Below are 17912 nucleotides of genomic sequence, written 5' to 3'. Positions count from 1 at the left end.
AATGGCTGTTTTACACAGCCAGCATCTGCCCCTAACCAGAGCGAGTGCAGCACAACCACAGCAGGTTCTGCCTGTTGCATTTAGATCAAATGTCACAGTCAACCTCTGATACTGGAATTTAAAGTGTACTGCGGGGCAATGTTGGGCTGCCATGTCATTTTTACCATGCAGTACAATACTGTGATAATGCATTATACAATAGAAGAGAAGGCACAATTGCCGTTTCAAATTCCCTAAGGGGACTAAAAAAAATAAAGAAAAACAACGTTTTTAAAAACATTAAAAAATTAGAATCAGAATTAAAAAAACAAACAATTGTGGTATCTCTGAAAAGTCCGATCAAATAGAACATTAATTAATTTGATTGGTAAACGCTGCAAGGAGATAAGAAAATGAAAACACCAGTTTTGCATTTTTCTTTTGGTTGCGGCAACACTGCAAATAATTCAATAGGAATCGATCAAAACCTCGAATCTTCCTCAAAATGAGAGTGTTCACAGAGCAGCTACAGTTATCGCTCACTATAGTGTAAGCAGCGGCTGTAAGAACGCCCGCCCCCTTGGCACTTTGATCGACAGCTCGCTATGCACAGATGCACTGCAGAGTCGGCTTTTAATCAAAGTGCTGTGAGTAGTGGCGGAGTGCATGCCTCCATGACTGAAAGTCGGCGGCTCACAGTAGAAGATAAGTTCATTTTCTCCCAGTAGCTGCACTTTCAGTAAGGTGTCTAGGTAGCATTTTGATGCTATTTTGTTATGAACTGGTGGTTTAGGAGCAACATGGGACGAGCTCTGAAGGAGGTGGTACCTGTACTGACCGCAGTCCCTAAGCTCAACACAACACTAGAAGTAGCCATGGGATGCTCCTGTCACTTCTTAGGCACCTCGTCACAGCCTGAGAACTAACCACCCCTAAAGATAGAAACAGGAAAACTATCTTGCCTCAGAGAAAATCCCCAAAGGATAGATAGCCCACCACAAGTAATGACTGTGAGTGAAGAGGGAAAAGACATACGTAGAATGAAACCAGGATGTAGCACAGGTGGCCAGTCAAGCTAGATAGATAGGACAGGACGGAATACTGTGCGGTCAGTATTAAAAACTACAAAAATCCACACAGAGTATACAAAAAATCTCCACACCTGACTATAGGTGTGGAGGGTAAATCTGCTTCCCAGAGCTTCCAGCTTAACTGAATTAATCCATACTGACTGCACTTGCTGAAGGGAAGAGCCAGGCATAAATAGCCGAGCAGAAAGACAATCAGTGAAAGCAGCTGCAGACTGCTAAATCCAAGGAGCAGCCATTCCACTTAAAACCACCGGAGGGAGCCCAAGAGCAGAACTCACAAAAGTGCCACTTACAACCACCGGAGGGAGCCCAAGAGCGGAATTCACAACATATTTAGCTGCAGATTAACCCAGGTAAGTAGCAATTTTTTGAGGTGACAGGTTCCCTTTACCTTTTTTTAATGGTATAACCAGATTAGGTTTTGTTTATTTTGAGGGACAAGTTTTACTTTTAGAGTAATTCAATCATTTTTCAAAGCAATGTATTGGAAAATGGGAAAAAAATCCAAAAGTGGTGAAACTGTGCAAACCCCCCGCAATACTGAAATTATTTTTGGGGGGATTTGTGGAAAATGACCTGGCAATTTAATTCTCCAGATTAGTCAGATTACAGCAAAATGAAACTTGTATAGTTTTATTAATTTAACTGGTTAAAAAATAAATTGGAAATTCGTGAAATAAAAATGTTGCTAGTGTCACCATTTGAAAGACCCTAATATTTTCATTTTCTCTGCGATAGCCGCACTTTTAGTGTGTCCCGGCAGCATTCTAAAGATAATTACCTGCAGATTAACCTAAGTTAAATACCGTTTTCCAAGGTGACAGGTTCACCGTAAGGGTCTTCGAAGAAAGGAGGAAAAAAACGTAATTATAATAATGGAAATTCACCCGGCCGGGAAGAGTTATCCTTACCTCGGCCCAGCAGAGAAAGGTACAAATGCATATGACGATCTCTCCTGTGTGGAGCTTGGATCAAACCGAAATGGATCATAGACCTGAGTAAAAGAAAACGCACTTTCTGATTATTTTTTTGAGAAAAAAAAATACGGTAAAAAAAAAACCAACAACATTTTGTACCTCTGGATTTGGCCAAACAGCGGGGTTATGATGGGTTCCATAAATGCTTAACAGGCTGATGTTTCCTGAAAAACACAAGTAGATAGTAAGATATAAACATCTCTAAGCATATGCATTTGTAGAATTATATTATCTTATATATATAGGCAATCCCCGACTTAAGAACGGCTCCTAGCTATGAATGAAAGACGTTAAAAATCTATAAATTATACTCGCTTGATTGTTGACATCTCAGGCCGACTTGCTGATCGCCGTCCGGTCCTCTTCTATTTATCGGTGCGAACTGCAACTTTGGCCTCTTCACTATAGGCCAGTGGCTATCCACTGGCTAACACGGTACCAAGATATATTTCTTTCCTGTATCACTATAGGCCAGACTTCCGGCTGCTTCCAGACTTCAGAGGTCACTGTATATAGTGAAGAGGCCGGAGATGCGTCACTCAACAACAAAAAGAGGATCGGACGATGGGCAGCGAGACCGTTGACAAGGTGAACGATGAGGGAGTATTAGTTAAAAAAAAAACCACACTAATACTCTCCAGCCGCCGCACTGTTCGTTGTGAGTTCCTCTTCTTTCCACCATCGAGACACATCTCCGGCCTCTTCACTATAGGCAGTGACCCCTGAGTCCAATACTTTTTTTTATCCGCCATGAATTTTTGGCCTCCCCACTATAAGTCAGGACTGCTGGCCACATCCACACCTCAGAGTGTGGTAAGCATCATTAGGTCTCGGCACACTTCTTGATGTCACAATGTCGTGACTTACAACACGCAGAGACCTCCGAGGCCTGGATGTGCCCAGAAGTCTGGGTCTGTAGGGAAGAGGCCACAGAGGCAGCGTGTGACGGCACGCAGTGATTTGTTTTGGTCTGAGGGTGTTTCTGGTGCTGATATTTATGGAGGCCTTTGTGCATAGTATGGAGACAGTGTTTTGTAGTGACGTGTGTCTGAATGGATAGAGAAGTTCACACAAGTGTCAGCCATGAAGGAGCTGGATGCCTACTCATGCATGATGACAACAATGAGCATGCACGTACTGATTCTGTTGGATAGATGAGTGCCAGTGAATTATGAGACAGACAAGAAAAATGATACATGTGACAAAGGGCTAGAGGCAAAGGTGCATTCATGGCTCGCAGCTCAGCCGAAAATATTTTTTTAAATGTGGAAATATTAAAGCTTTTTGACAGATGGACACTGTATATCAAAAAGCAGAGCAATTATGTAAAACAATTATGTTTTTGTCTTTTCTGAAAATTGATTGAAGAAAATCTGTCCGTAGATTGTTGCTATAGAATCTGAGAGCATCATGGTGTATAGGCAGAAAGCCTGATTCCAGAGAGGTGTTACTCACTGGACTGCTTGGTGCAGTTTTGATAGAACACCCGGTTTCTCTGCTGAGTGATATCCCTGGAGTCAGGGTTTCTTCCCCTACATTATGCTACTCTTAGATTAAATGGAGAAAAAAAAACTACTGACCAGTTCCCTTTAAGGCTAGGGTCACACGACGGTAGGTTCTTTCATCCGGCATTATGCTAATGACACTGTGATCAGAGTTTGATCCAATTCTCTTGGATGAGGAGAAGATGGAGAACAACATTTCTCCATCACTTCCATTCCGAGAGTCTATGGAAATCAGACTGCACTCAGATGTCATCCACACCGTAAACAAAAACTAAAAAACTGCTGCTGCTGCAAAAAAAAGTATTTTTCTTAAACATGAATGCGGGAGACCACCCTTACACATATATATGGCGGATTTCCAGATTTCATTTTTTTATTTGATAAACTTGCTGTTATGCGAGGTTAGACTATACCTTTTGGAATTACTTTGCCATCAGGCATTGTAATGTCTTCAGTACAGCGCCTAGCCACTACCGTTACAGGAGGATGTAGTCGGAGGCTCTCTTTAATGCACATGGTGGTAAATGGCAGCTGAGACAAGTCATCCCTACGGCACAAAATAAATGGCACATTTAAAGAAGACATTAACTTCGAAAACCTCAGATAAAGCGGTTGTGTACGAGTATTCCCTACATTTCCAAGATCCGCTGCACGAATAGTGTAAGTCGCTTTGCAGCAACAGTATCTTCTCCTTACACATACTTCCACCAGCATACTGGGAAGAAACACCGTGCAATCAAGGAAAGCAAATATTGGACAAAGCGTTCCTGATGAAGACTTTTCCTCCTAAAAAATATCCACCTAATATATCATAATGTATGCAATTTGCTTTATGCTAAAAGATAGAGTTCCCCTTGTATATTTGGGTTTCATGTGTCACATCTCCGGAATGAATAATTTGATCCTAACTACCAGCAACAACCACCAGAGGGAGCTTCTTAAACACCAATGCAGCTAGTATTTCTGAAAGCTTAGCAATCCACACGCAATGAGCGCCCCCTAGTAGTAAATAAGCTGCTTCGTGATGGCAAAAGATAATAAGCAAACAAAAAACCAAGAAGCCGCAGAGCGCCATGTGCTAATGGTTCCTCAATGCAGTGGAAAGGCAATGTAATATAGCAACATCAGCTGGCTCCATGTAAGGAGACGAGATTCGAAGCAGATAATATCTATGCAGACCAATGTTTTGATATTAAAAACAATCATTTATTTTGGTTTTCAATTAAAATAGAAACGTTAACATTTCATACTAGATGGTGGCACGATTCTAACGCATTGGGTATTCTAGAATATGTACAGTATGTATATAGCAGCCACATAGTATATAGCACAGGCCACGACATATTGTTGAATACCCGATGCGTTAATACAGGCCACACAGTATATAACAGTGGTCACGCAGTATATAACAGTTGCCATGCAGTATGTAACACAGGCCAAACAGTATATAACGCAGCCCACACAGTATATACCGTAACACTGCTTACATAGTATATAACACTGCCCACGTAGTATATAGCAGCCATGTAGTATATAACACAGCCCACGCAGTATATAAAATTGCCCACATAGTATATAACACTGCCCACATAGTACATAGCAGCCATGTAGTATATAACGCAGCCCACGCAGTATGTAACACAGCCAACGTAGTATATAGCAATGTGGGCACTATATGCGTGGTTAAAAAATACTTAAAATAAAAAATAAACATATACTCACCTTCCGAAGGCCCCTTGAAGTCCTGGCGTCTGTGTGTGGTGCACGCGGCAGCTTCCGGTCCCAGGGTTGGTTTGAGCGCAGGACCTGGGATGACGTCGCGGTCACATGACCGTGACGTCATGGAAGGTCCTTCTCGCATAGCATCCTTGGTACCGGAACATGCCGCTTGCACTGCCGAGGACACCGCGCCACGTCGGAGGGTGAGAATAACCTTTTTTTTATTATTATTATTATTATTTGTAACATTAGCTCTTTTTTACTATTGATGCTGCATACGCAGGGCTGACTAGAGGGGAGTATGGAGCGGGCACTGACTGTGGGGACAGGAACACATGGGCTACTTGCACAGTGAACAAGTCTGTAAGAACATGTTCACACACCACCAAGAAACCTGAAGACACAAAAGAGAATAGTAAAACCAAAAACACTCAGTTTGAAAAAATGTTTGCAGTAATCCGCAAGTGCTAGTAAAAGATGTAAATAACAGGGTATTTGGTTGATACGTTTTTTGCAAAAAATGTATACTAAGCTGCTATACCAATCTTCTCGGTATACCCATATCAGAGCAGTCCTAACTAATGTATGCAGTCCCTATCTGATGTATTTAAAAACCTGATCATCTGTATATTACCTGTGTGAACAGGGTTCAGAGAGGAAAAATCCATGTGTGCATATAGGGTAGAACAGCTTTTGTGCAGATAGCCCAAGAGGAGTGGTGGAACTCCCCAGTCTTGTAGACACAAGAGAACAATTATGGAAACAGGAACACATGGGCTACTTGCACAGTGAACAAGTCTGTAAGAACATGTTCACACACCACCAAGAAACCTGAAGACACAAAAGAGAATAGTAAAACCAAAAACACTCAGTTTGAAAAAATGTTTGCAGTAATCCGCAAGTGCTAGTAAAAGATGTAAATAACAGGGTATTTGGTTGATACGTTTTTTGCAAAAAATGTATACTAAGCTGCTCTACCAATCTTCACGGTATACCCATATCAGAGCAGTCCTAACTAATGTATGCAATCCCTATCTGATGTATTTAAAAACCTGATCATCTGTATATTACCTGTGTGAACAGGGTTCAGAGAGGAAAAATCCATGTGTGCATACAGGGTAGAACAGCTTTTGTGCAGATAGCCCAAGAGGAGTGGTGGAACTCCCCAGTCTTGTAGACACAAGAGAACAATTATGGAAACAGGAACACATGGGCTACTTGCACAGTGAACAAGTCTGTAAGAACATGTTCACACACCACCAAGAAACCTGAAGACACAAAAGAGAATAGTAAAACCAAAAACACTCAGTTTGAAAAAATGTTTGCAGTAATCCGCAAGTGCTAGTAAAAGATGTAAATAACAGGGTATTTGGTTGATACGTTTTTTACTAGCACTTGCGGATTACTGCAAACATTTTTTCAAACTGAGTGTTTTTGGTTTTACTATTCTCTTTTGTGTCTTCAGGTTTCTTGGTGGTGTGTGAACATGTTCTTACAGACTTGTTCACTGTGCAAGTAGCCCATGTGTTCCTGTTTCCATAATTGTTCTCTTGTGTCTACAAGACTGGGGAGTTCCACCACTCCTCTTGGGCTATCTGCACAAAAGCTGTTCTACCCTGTATGCACACATGGATTTTTCCTCTCTGAACCCTGTTCACACAGGTAATATACAGATGATCAGGTTTTTAAATACATCAGATAGGGATTGCATACATTAGTTAGGACTGCTCTGATATGGGTATACCGTGAAGATTGGTAGAGCAGCTTAGTATACATTTTTTGCAAAAAACGTATCAACCAAATACCCTGTTATTTACATCTTTTACTAGCACTTGTGGATTACTGCAAACATTTTTTCAAACTGAGTGTTTTTGGTTTTACTATTCTCTTTTGTGTCTTCAGGTTTCTTGGTGGTGTGTGAACATGTTCTTACAGACTTGTTCACTGTGCAAGTAGCCCATGTGTTCCTGTTTCCATAATTGTTCTCTTGTGTCTACAAGACTGGGGAGTTCCACCACTCCTCTTGGGCTATCTGCACAAAAGCTGTTCTACCCTGTATGCACACATGGATTTTTCCTCTCTGAACCCTGTTCACACAGGTAATATACAGATGATCAGGTTTTTAAATACATCAGATAGGGATTGCATACATTAGTTAGGACTGCTCTGATATGGGTATACCGTGAAGATTGGTAGAGCAGCTTAGTATACATTTTTTGCAAAAAACGTATCAACCAAATACCCTGTTATTTACATCTTTTACTAGCACTTGCGGATTACTGCAAACATTTTTTCAAACTGAGTGTTTTTGGTTTTACTATTCTCTTTTGTGTCTTCAGGTTTCTTGGTGGTGTGTGAACATGTTCTTACAGACTTGTTCACTGTGCAAGTAGCCCATGTGTTCCTGTTTCCATAATTGTTCTCTTGTGTCTACAAGACTGGGGAGTTCCACCACTCCTCTTGGGCTATCTGCACAAAAGCTGTTCTACCCTGTATGCACACATGGATTTTTCCTCTCTGAACCCTGTTCACACAGGTAATATACAGATGATCAGGTTTTTAAATACATCAGATAGGGATTGCATACATTAGTTAGGACTGCTCTGATATGGGTATACCGTGAAGATTGGTAGAGCAGCTTAGTATACATTTTTAGCAAAAAACGTATCAACCAAATACCCTGTTATTTACATCTTTTACTAGCACTTGCGGATTACTGCAAACATTTTTTCAAACTGAGTGTTTTTGGTTTTACTATTCTCTTTTGTGTCTTCAGGTTTCTTGGTGGTGTGTGAACATGTTCTTACAGACTTGTTCACTGTGCAAGTAGCCCATGTGTTCCTGTTTCCATAATTGTTCTCTTGTGTCTACAAGACTGGGGAGTTCCACCACTCCTCTTGGGCTATCTGCACAAAAGCTGTTCTACCCTGTATGCACACATGGATTTTTCCTCTCTGAACCCTGTTCACACAGGTAATATACAGATGATCAGGTTTTTAAATACATCAGATAGGGATTGCATACATTAGTTAGGACTGCTCTGATATGGGTATACCGTGAAGATTGGTAGAGCAGCTTAGTATACATTTTTTGCAAAAAACGTATCAACCAAATACCCTGTTATTTACATCTTTTACTAGCACTTGCGGATTACTGCAAACATTTTTTCAAACTGAGTGTTTTTGGTTTTACTATTCTCTTTTGTGTCTTCAACTGACTGTGGGGAGCAAGGAGCGGCTATTTTGCCGCCGGACTGTGCCCGTCGCTGATTGGTCGTGGCAATGGTCGTGGACGTTTTGCCACAATCAATCAGCGACTTGGATTTCCATGACAGACAGAGGCCGCGACCAATGAATATCCGTGACAGACAGACGGAAGTGACCCTTAGACAATTATATAGTAGATGGTATTGTCCATCAAGTTGTGACATTTGTGAAATTTTTATAGAAAATAAGGTTCAGAAAGTTAGTCCTGGTCCGCTCACTTCCATATCAGGACATCATGGCTACAGATGCATACTGGGATGGGTGCGTGAATGGCAGGTATTGTGCCTCTGTTACGTTCTTTCCCTCTGTTTTTCACTGGGCAGCAGTGCCTTTGCTGCAGGTACAGCTGATTGTTATTCTAGAACTACTGGTGCCATTGAGGCAGGGAGCTTGGGAGTTAACTCCTAACTTGCTCCCATCTGTGAACCCTGGGTGGGGCTCATAGTATGTAAACCCAGCATGATCCTGTTCACATCCGTAATACTAGTGCTCAGTTTTCTTGTGCTATTTCTGTTAGTAACCCTTTCCTATATTCTTTTTATCCTTTTGCTTGACAGTTCTGCTCCTTTTTCTGGCGTTGATGTGGCTTTCCAATCACGTTCTTTCAGCCTGCTTCTCTGGCCATTAGGGACCTTTTAAGAGCTGTCAAACTACCATGAACAGAGTGGCTGGAACTAGTCTACCATGGCTGAAGAAAGTTTCAGAAGATAAACCTTCCCCACTGACCTCTCTATTTGAAAGTGAAGCAGGATTAACCCTTTTAAGGTTTTACTCATTAGCTTACTTGTCATCACCTCCATTGTGCAGGATTAGCTATCAAAAACAGGTGATGCTCTGTTCATATCATCTCTTTTACCCTTCATCTGACACTCCGGGAAAAGCTCCTGATGTACAGTACTGTGCAAAGGTTTTAGTCAAGTGGGGCGCCGATCAGCTAATCGGCCGCTGCGATCCAGGTAGCCGGGTTCCATTTGCAGCTTATTCGGCAAGCGTTATGATCCTGGGTCTCCTTTTCCAAACTCAACAGCCTCTTATATGACTATGAGACTGTTGAGTTTGGGTCAGGAGACCTGCGGCCGGTCTGTGCTCGGACTGTGACACATTGATGTTTGAATTCAGGCTAAGGGCAGGTTCAGACAACCGTATATTCTCTCATCCAAGAGAATCAGGTGAATGATGCACATCACACTCTGATCAAACTCTGCTGAGATTGTCTGTACAGTGTGAGCATAGTGTGATCCGATTCTCTCAGATGAGGAAAAGATGGAGAAAAAAAAAAGTCTCCATTTATTTCATTCTGTGGAAATCGGATTGCACTCAGAAATGTCATCCGAATGCAGACTGTTGGCTTCCATTGACTCAAATAGCAGAGTGTGAGACGAATATTGGATCAAACTTTGGCATACAGCTATTTTTTTCCTTGGACAGGCTCTGCCCGAAGAAAAAATGTGACATGTGCATGGCCTCATAAAATAATAATGGTCCCAGCGCGATGCATGCCCTGACAAACCTGGCCTGTGCATTAAAGACTGTTTCAAAGTGTTCCACTCATCCATGGACTACTAAATGTATTTCTGATTTAGCGTACTCTAATTTATTGCACGACTGGAAGTATTCTACATAACTTACATATGCCAACCTGATCTACGCTACACATTTTACGTATGCCGACCTGATGTACTCTACACCACTCACATACGTCACCACATTTTAAAATTCACATACCAGGAAAACACTACATCAAATCCAGTATAGGGTGAATGGTGTGTGGGGGGAGGTTTCTATTATTTTGGCACCTCAAGTTCTCTTCAAATGCGTCATGGCACCCACAAACAATTCTATCAAAGTCTGCGCTCCAATACGACACTTCTTCCATTTGGAGCTTGGCACTGTATCCAAACAGTAGTCTTCCACCACATATGGGCTATTGTACTCAGGAAAAATTGCACAACAAACTTTGGGGTCCATTTTTTCCTCTTACCCTTGTGAAACTGAAAAAAATTTGGGTCTAAGGCAACTTTGTGGGAAATATCATTTTTTTTCATTTTCAATATGGTAAAATTCTATGAAGCACCTGGAGGTTCAAGGTGCTCACCACATATCTAGATAAATTCCTTGAGGGGTCTAGTTTCCAAAATGGGGTCACTTGTGGGGAGTCTTCACCGTTTAGGCACATCAGCGGCTCTCCAAATGGGACATATCATTTCTTCCATTTGGAGCTTGGCAGTGTATCCAAACAATAGTTTACCTCCACATATGGGAAATCAGCATACTCAGAAGAAATTGCACAACAAATGTTGGAGACCATTTTTTCCTGTTACTCTTGTGAAAATAAAAAAATTGTGTCTAACACAACATTTTTGTAGGAAAAATTAGATTTTTAATTTTCACGGTTCAACATAAAATTCTGCAAAGCACACATCTAGATTCCTTGATGGGTCTAATTTCCAAAATGGGGTCATTTATGGGGGGGGTTCTACTGCTTAGAGACATAAGGGGCTCTGAAACTGCTACATGGCGTCTGCTATCAATTCCAGGTAATTTTGTATTTCAAAAGTCAAATGACGCTACATCCCTGCCGTGCAGCCAAACAGTAGTGTTCCACCACATATGGGATATCGGTTCACTCAGGAGAATTGCTTAACAAAATTTGGGGTCCATTTTCTCCTATTACCCTTGCGAAAATAAAAAAAAAGTGGGTTCAAAACATTTTTTGTGGAAAAAAGTAAAAAGTGTAGCACTTGAAGGGTTAAAAAACTGCTTGAATGTGGTTTTCAGCACTTTGCAGGGTGCAGTTTTTAGAATGGTGTCACTTTTGGGTATTTTCTGTCGTATAGGCCCCTCAAAGTCACTTCAAGTGTCATGTGGTCCCTAAAAAAATTGGTTTTGCAAATTTTGTTGGAAAAATTAGACAGATTGTCTGACCATCTTTTAACCCTTCTAGCTTCCTAACCAAAACAAATTATGTTTAAAAAATGATCCTGATGTAATGTAGACTAATGGTAAATGTTATTTATTAACAATTTTATGTGCAATGTATCACGAAAAAAAAGTCAGAATAACTGGGATACGTTGAAGTGTTCCAGAGTTATTACAGCATAAAGTGACACTGGTCACAATTGTAAAACCTGGCCTGATCAGGGAGGTGAAAACCGCCTCAGGGCTTAAGAAGCTTCCAAGAAATGTTAAAAAGTTTCAGGTGACACTAGCAGCTTTTTTGCCCCTGAAGAATATCTCCCTTGAAAAACTCTGAAGACTCACCTGCCGGCAAAAAGAAAAAAAAGTGCGCACATACCATAAAGACCTCAATACACATTAGACTAGACGTCGATGGGTTCAACCGACAGTCTAATGTAGTTATGGGCAATTAATTTTCCCGAGGGGCCACATGAGAGACAGTGACTGTCACGATTCCCCTGACCGCGGTCAGGATTCACACCGTGACCGTCACCCCTACGTCACGGATTGAGGTGACTTTAGGCCAACAGACGGCTATCACATGTGCAGGGGGGCTTATCTTAGTTATCCCTCCACTCCACGATGTGATGAAAAACCACACACAAGGCTATTGACCTCTTAGTTTCTTAGTTTACAGCAGGGGCTTATTCTAGGTATCCCACTGCTTTTCTATATACCACGAACTGCAGGGATTTAGGTATATCCCGCTTACAGTTCCACTTAACACTTGCAGCTCTCTGGCGCCCCCCTTACTCTCAGGTCAGATTAGGTACTGCACCCTGGGTAATTAGTTGCCAGAAAGGCTGCCTGCTATGTACTGGCTATTGGGCACGCTGCAGCGACGCGATAACTACTCCCACTCAGGCAGGAACAATAATTATTAACGCCGCAGCCGCTACAACATAACCCAAAAGTCTGCACACTTCTCGCTGCCACCAGCTTCGATTAAACGGGTCCGAAGCTAACCCAACACAGTAGCGTAACTCTCTTCAAGAGACAGGGTACGTTTAGAGCATGGATGAACGAACTAATATGAAATATTATATTCCATAAAAATAATTAGGCAGTGCTTTATCAAAAATAGTTTATAAAGATGTTACAAATGAGACAATTGCAAATATGTACATGGGTAATTATAACATAAAGGGAATAAATGAGAAAAGATAACACTCACATGTTAAAAGCATGGCGGACACCCCAGGCTAGTGCAGTTTCCATACATCCCAGTCCATGGGATGTACTCAGCTCTTCCAGGACAATAGGACAAGAAGTCCAGAAGAAGAAATCAAGCAGAAGGACTGAGCTGGGGATGTGTGCCACAACTTAATACCTTAAGGCTTTGACATCACAGAAGGGCTGGCTTATCCAGACCCTCCTCTCTACATTCTGAGTATTTCAATCTTAAATTTATCTACTTGCTATAACTTCGCTACAAAACATGACAGAGTCAGACTCAACATATCATTCATCTCGGATTAACGTGAGCATTCTAATGAGATCAAATATGTCCTATCTGGGATACATATTTACAGAGAAAACCCTACTTCTTTACCAGACGGAGTTAGAAGCCCGAGTTTCAAGGGATGGGTAGATACACCGAGTGAGAATACGACTATATATTTTCGTATTTCTAGCTTAAATCGTTTGCCTAATATCTAACAAAAACTAAACAAAGAATCTTTCATGGATCCTTGAAGTTTCTACTTCACTGATAGCTGAACAAGAGCTTACACAGGAAATGCCGGTCGTAAATTCCGTTCGGCCATAAAACTCCCCACACTCTCTGAGAAGGAAAGCCAGAAATTGGCAGCTACAAACTGTTACTCCAAGAAGGGGGGCTTAGCCCACGCAGGCTAGCAAGAGAACTACTTATGATATTTCATACCATATCGTGACAGTGACTGTTGTGGAGGGCTGAATCAATAGGCTAAAATTAATTCTGCTCAATATTAATATTAACTATACTTATTTTATATTAATATTAATTGTATGACTTAATATTGAGCAGAATTAAGTATGCTGACATTGCCCTATATAACATGAGCTGTTATGAAAGGCAATTCAGTATCACAATGGACATGGAGGTCAGAGCACATACAGTGATCTGACAATAACCCAAAATAATAGAACGAGCTCTGAGACGTGGGAACTCTGCAGACCACAATCCCTGATCCTCTCCAAACACAACTAGAGGCAGCCGTGGATTGCGCCTAACGCTCCCTATGCAACTCGGCACAGCCTGAGAAACTAACTAGCCTGAAGATAGAAAAAATAAGCCTACCTTGCCTCAGAGAAATACCCCAAAGGAAAAGGCAGCCCCCCACATATAATGACTGTGAGTAAGATGAAAAGACAAACGTAGGGATGAAATAGATTCAGCAAAGTGAGGCCCGATATTCTAGACAGAACGAGGATAGGAAAGATAACTTTGCGGTCTACACAAAACCCTAAAGTAAACCACGCAAAGGGGCAAAAAGACCCTCCGTACCGAACTAACGGCACGGAGGTACACCCTTTGCGTCCCAGAGCTTCCAGCAAAACAAATAGACAAGCTGGACAGAAAAAATAGCAACAAATAGCAAAGAAGCACTTAGCTATGCAGAGCAGCAGGCCACAGGAATGATCCAGAGAAACACAAGTCCAACACTGGAACATTGACAGGAAGCATGAATCAAAGCATTAGGTGGGGTTAAGTAGAGAAGCACCTAACGACCTCACCAGATCACCTGAGGGAGGAAACTCAGAAGCAGCCGTACCAGTTTCCTCCACAAACGGAAGCTCCCAGAGAGAATCAGCCGAAGTACCACTTGTGACCACAGGAGGGAGCTCTGCCACAGAATTCACAACAATGAGCCCCACGTAGCCTCTGAGGTACAGCATGAGCCCCATGTAGCCTCTGAGGTACAGCATGAGCCCCATGTAGCCTGTGAGGTACAGCATGTGCCCCACGTAGCCTCCGATGCACAGAATGTGCCTCACGTAGCTTCTGATGTACAGCATGTGCCCCACATTGCCTTTGATGTACAGCATGTGCCCCACAAAGCCCCCTATATACAGCATGTACCCCCACATAGCCCTTATATACAGCATATGCTCCCACATAGCATCTTATATATAGCATGCGTCCCACATAGCCCCTATGTGTAGTATGAGCCCTACATAGCCTCTTTTATACAGGATAAGCCCCCACATATTGAGTATGAACCCGACACAGCATCCTATATACATATAGCGCTCTGCCTCTGCTCTCTCCGATGTACTGACTCACCGCAGTGCACAGCTGACGCTATGAAATGATGTAATCGTTACTGCTGGCTCACACACTGATTGGTGGAAGATGGAGCCAGAGGCATGGTCCTTCACCAATGTATTCACTGCTGCCTACATCCAGGGGATGTGGTGACAGTGAGCTGTGGCAGTGGATGGACGGCAAGCGGGGGAGGGCACAATGCGGCCCTTGGGCCACTGTTTCAGCCCTTCGTCTGTCTCGGTCCGCAGCAAAAGAGCTAAACAGCCAGAGGGCTGGAATTGGCCCACGGGCCGTACTTTGCCTAGGTTTGGCATAATGTGTACAAGCGCGCATGTCCGATTTCAGAGTGCTGATTGCATTGTTCTCCTTGAGATAAGCCACCAGCAAACACATCAGCCGGCACTTTCTCATGGAGAACACATGAGTTGGTCGAACGAGTGCTCCTGTGTATGAGAGAGTCGACTGAGATGGTTGTCGGCAAACGCATCGTTGTGTATGGCTGGCTTTAGGCTTCCACAATTGGGAATCTCAGAGGCCATTGTTAGACCTCCAATCTGCCATAACAATAATCAGTACTCTTCGAACGCGCTGAGGGAATGCCAATGGTGTACAAACGTAAGCTCCTTTCTCTATCAACCACTTAATTGCAGCATCTAGGGGGTTAAACAGTAGGAAGCACTAAAAGCGAACATTGCCATAAATTGTCAGCTGTTTATTGCCACCACGCCTGCTGATGCTGCTGACACCCTGATCCTGCGCCATTGCAGTAATAGTACAGGGATTATATAAGTTTAATAAGCTAAATAGATATCTACTATATAATTGTCTAAGGGTCACTTCCGTCTTTCTGTCATTCTGTCACGGATATTCATTGGTCGCGGCCTCTGTCTGTCATGGAATCCAAGTTGCTGATTGGTCACGCCAGCTGCCTGTCATAGCTGCCGCGACCAATCAGCGACGGCCACAGTCCGATTAGTCCCTCCCTACTCCCCTGCAGTCGGCGCCCGCTCCATACTCCCCGCAGTCACAGCTCACACAGGGTTAATGCCAGAGGTAACGGACCGCGTTATGCCGCGGGTAACTCACTCCGTTACCGCCGCTATTAACCCTGTGTGACCAAGTTTTTACTATTGATGCTGCCTATGCAGCGTCAATAGTAAAAAATCTAATGTTAAAAACAATAAAAAAAATAAAAAATCATTATATACTCACCTTCCGCTGCCTTTCCCACTCCTGGCTACGCTCCGGTGACCGCTCCATGCAAGCGGCAGGTTCCGGTGGTATGGGAGAAGGACCTGCCATGACGTCACGGTCAGGTGACCGCGACGTCATCACAGGCCCTGCGCACCTGCGCGAGAAGGATCTGCCATGATGTCTCGGTCATGTGACCGCGACATCATCACAGGCTCTGCGCGCCTGCGAGAGAAGGACCTGCCATGACGTCACGGTCATGTGACTGCGACGTCATCACAGGCCCTGCGCGAGAACGACCTGCCATGACGTCACGGTCATGTGACCGCGACGTCATCACAGGTCCTGCGCGCCTGCGCGAGAAGGACCTGCCATGACGTCACGGTCATGTGATCGAACTACAAGTGGCCCTCGGAAGGTGAGTATGTTTATTTTTATTTTTTCAACCTGTGACATGCGTGGATGGGCAATATACTACGTAGCTGGGCAATATACTACGTTGCTCTGTGCTGTATACTACGTCACTGTGCAATATACTACAGGGCTCTGTGCTGTATATTACGTGACTGGGCAATATACTACGTAGCTGGGCAATATACTACGTGACTGGGCAATATACTACGTGGCTGGGCAATATACTACGTGGCTGGGCAATATACTACGTGACTGGCCAATATACTACGTTGCTCTGTGCTGTATACTACGTCACTGTGCAATATACTACAGGGCTCTGTGCTGTATATTACGTGACTGGGCAATATACTACGTAGCTGGGCAATATACTACGTGACTGGGCAATATACTACGTAGCTGGGCAATATACTACGTGACTGGGCAATATACTACGTGGCTGGGCAATATACTACGTGGCTGGGCAATATACTACGTGGCTGGGCAATATACTACGTGGCTCTGTGCTGTATACTACGTCACAGGGCAATATACTATGTGACTGGGCAATATACTACGTGGCTGGGCAATATACTATGTGGCTGGGCAATATACTACGTGGCTGGGCAATATACTACGTGGCTGGGCAATATACTACGTGGCTGGGCAATATACTACGTGGCTGGGCAATATACTACCTGACTGGGCAATATACTACCTGACCGGGCAATATACTACGTGGCTGGGCAATATACTACATGACTGGGCAATATACTACCTGACCGGGCAATATACTGCGTGGCTGGGCAATATACTACGTCGCTGGGCAATATACTACGTGGGCTGTGCAATATACTACGTTGGCATGCATATTCTAGAATACCCGATGCGTTAGAATCAGGCCACCATCTAGTCATTTCATAAGCTCATAAGCTGCCTCCAAAATACAGCTGATCAATTCTTCCTTCTCATAAAACAACATTCTTAAAGGAATTCATTTACCTGCTGAGCAAAGTCTGCAATAGTCTGTGGTATTACTGAGAGCGGAGGAAACCACCATTGTGTAACCATATTGTGCAAGGTACTCACCATTCCAAGTGTGTTGTACTTCCCTTTAACAATTCTCTTATTTCCTCTCTGCATTTTTCTTGATATTCAGGGTGAGAGGCCAAGTTATACAAGATCCAGGAGAGTCCGCTTGCTGTGGTGTCATGTCCTTAGTGAGGAGAACAACATGTGGGTTATTGGTTACTCAGGGCTCCATGGTGTTCCACTGTGTTGTGCTGACGCCTCATGGGAGATGTGTGCCGTGTTGGCCGGCTCTAGTGGACCCACTATATGTGATCTCTGGGATGAGTTTGTAGGAAACCCCGAATGCTGAAGTCACAAGTACACGAGATGTCATGCATCCATGTAGGGTAACATTACATAACCACTCACTTATCCTAGATAACCTTGTGTACATCCCTAGTTTTCGGTCTTACCATGTTGGTTGGAGTATAGTAGTTTAGAAAGTGAGATTAATATCCGATAAGTCAAGATTAGTCGGCCATAATACTTACTGTGGTGGTTTGGAACCAATGTAC

At 43.0% G+C, this 17912-nt stretch overlaps 1 protein-coding gene across 1 annotated transcript in view; it reads right to left on the bottom strand.

Moving 5' to 3' along the window:
• LOC138669992 (ultra-long-chain fatty acid omega-hydroxylase-like) overlaps nt 1-17912 on the bottom strand; it is a 91908-nt gene that overhangs the window by 1966 nt on the left and 72030 nt on the right. The window contains exons 9-12 of the mRNA XM_069756938.1: nt 17416-17542; nt 3966-4099; nt 2147-2211; nt 1982-2064 (exon numbers count right to left, since the gene is read on the bottom strand). Coding sequence (XP_069613039.1) covers nt 1982-2064; nt 2147-2211; nt 3966-4099; nt 17416-17542 — 409 coding nt within the window. The remainder of the gene's footprint in view (nt 1-1981; nt 2065-2146; nt 2212-3965; nt 4100-17415; nt 17543-17912) is intronic.

Source organism: Ranitomeya imitator, chromosome 3, assembly GCF_032444005.1.
Source record: "Ranitomeya imitator isolate aRanImi1 chromosome 3, aRanImi1.pri, whole genome shotgun sequence".
Lineage (NCBI taxonomy): Eukaryota > Metazoa > Chordata > Amphibia > Anura > Dendrobatidae > Ranitomeya > Ranitomeya imitator.
Note: the sequence above shows the minus strand (reverse complement) of the source record. Positions and strands in the feature narration are given on the sequence as shown.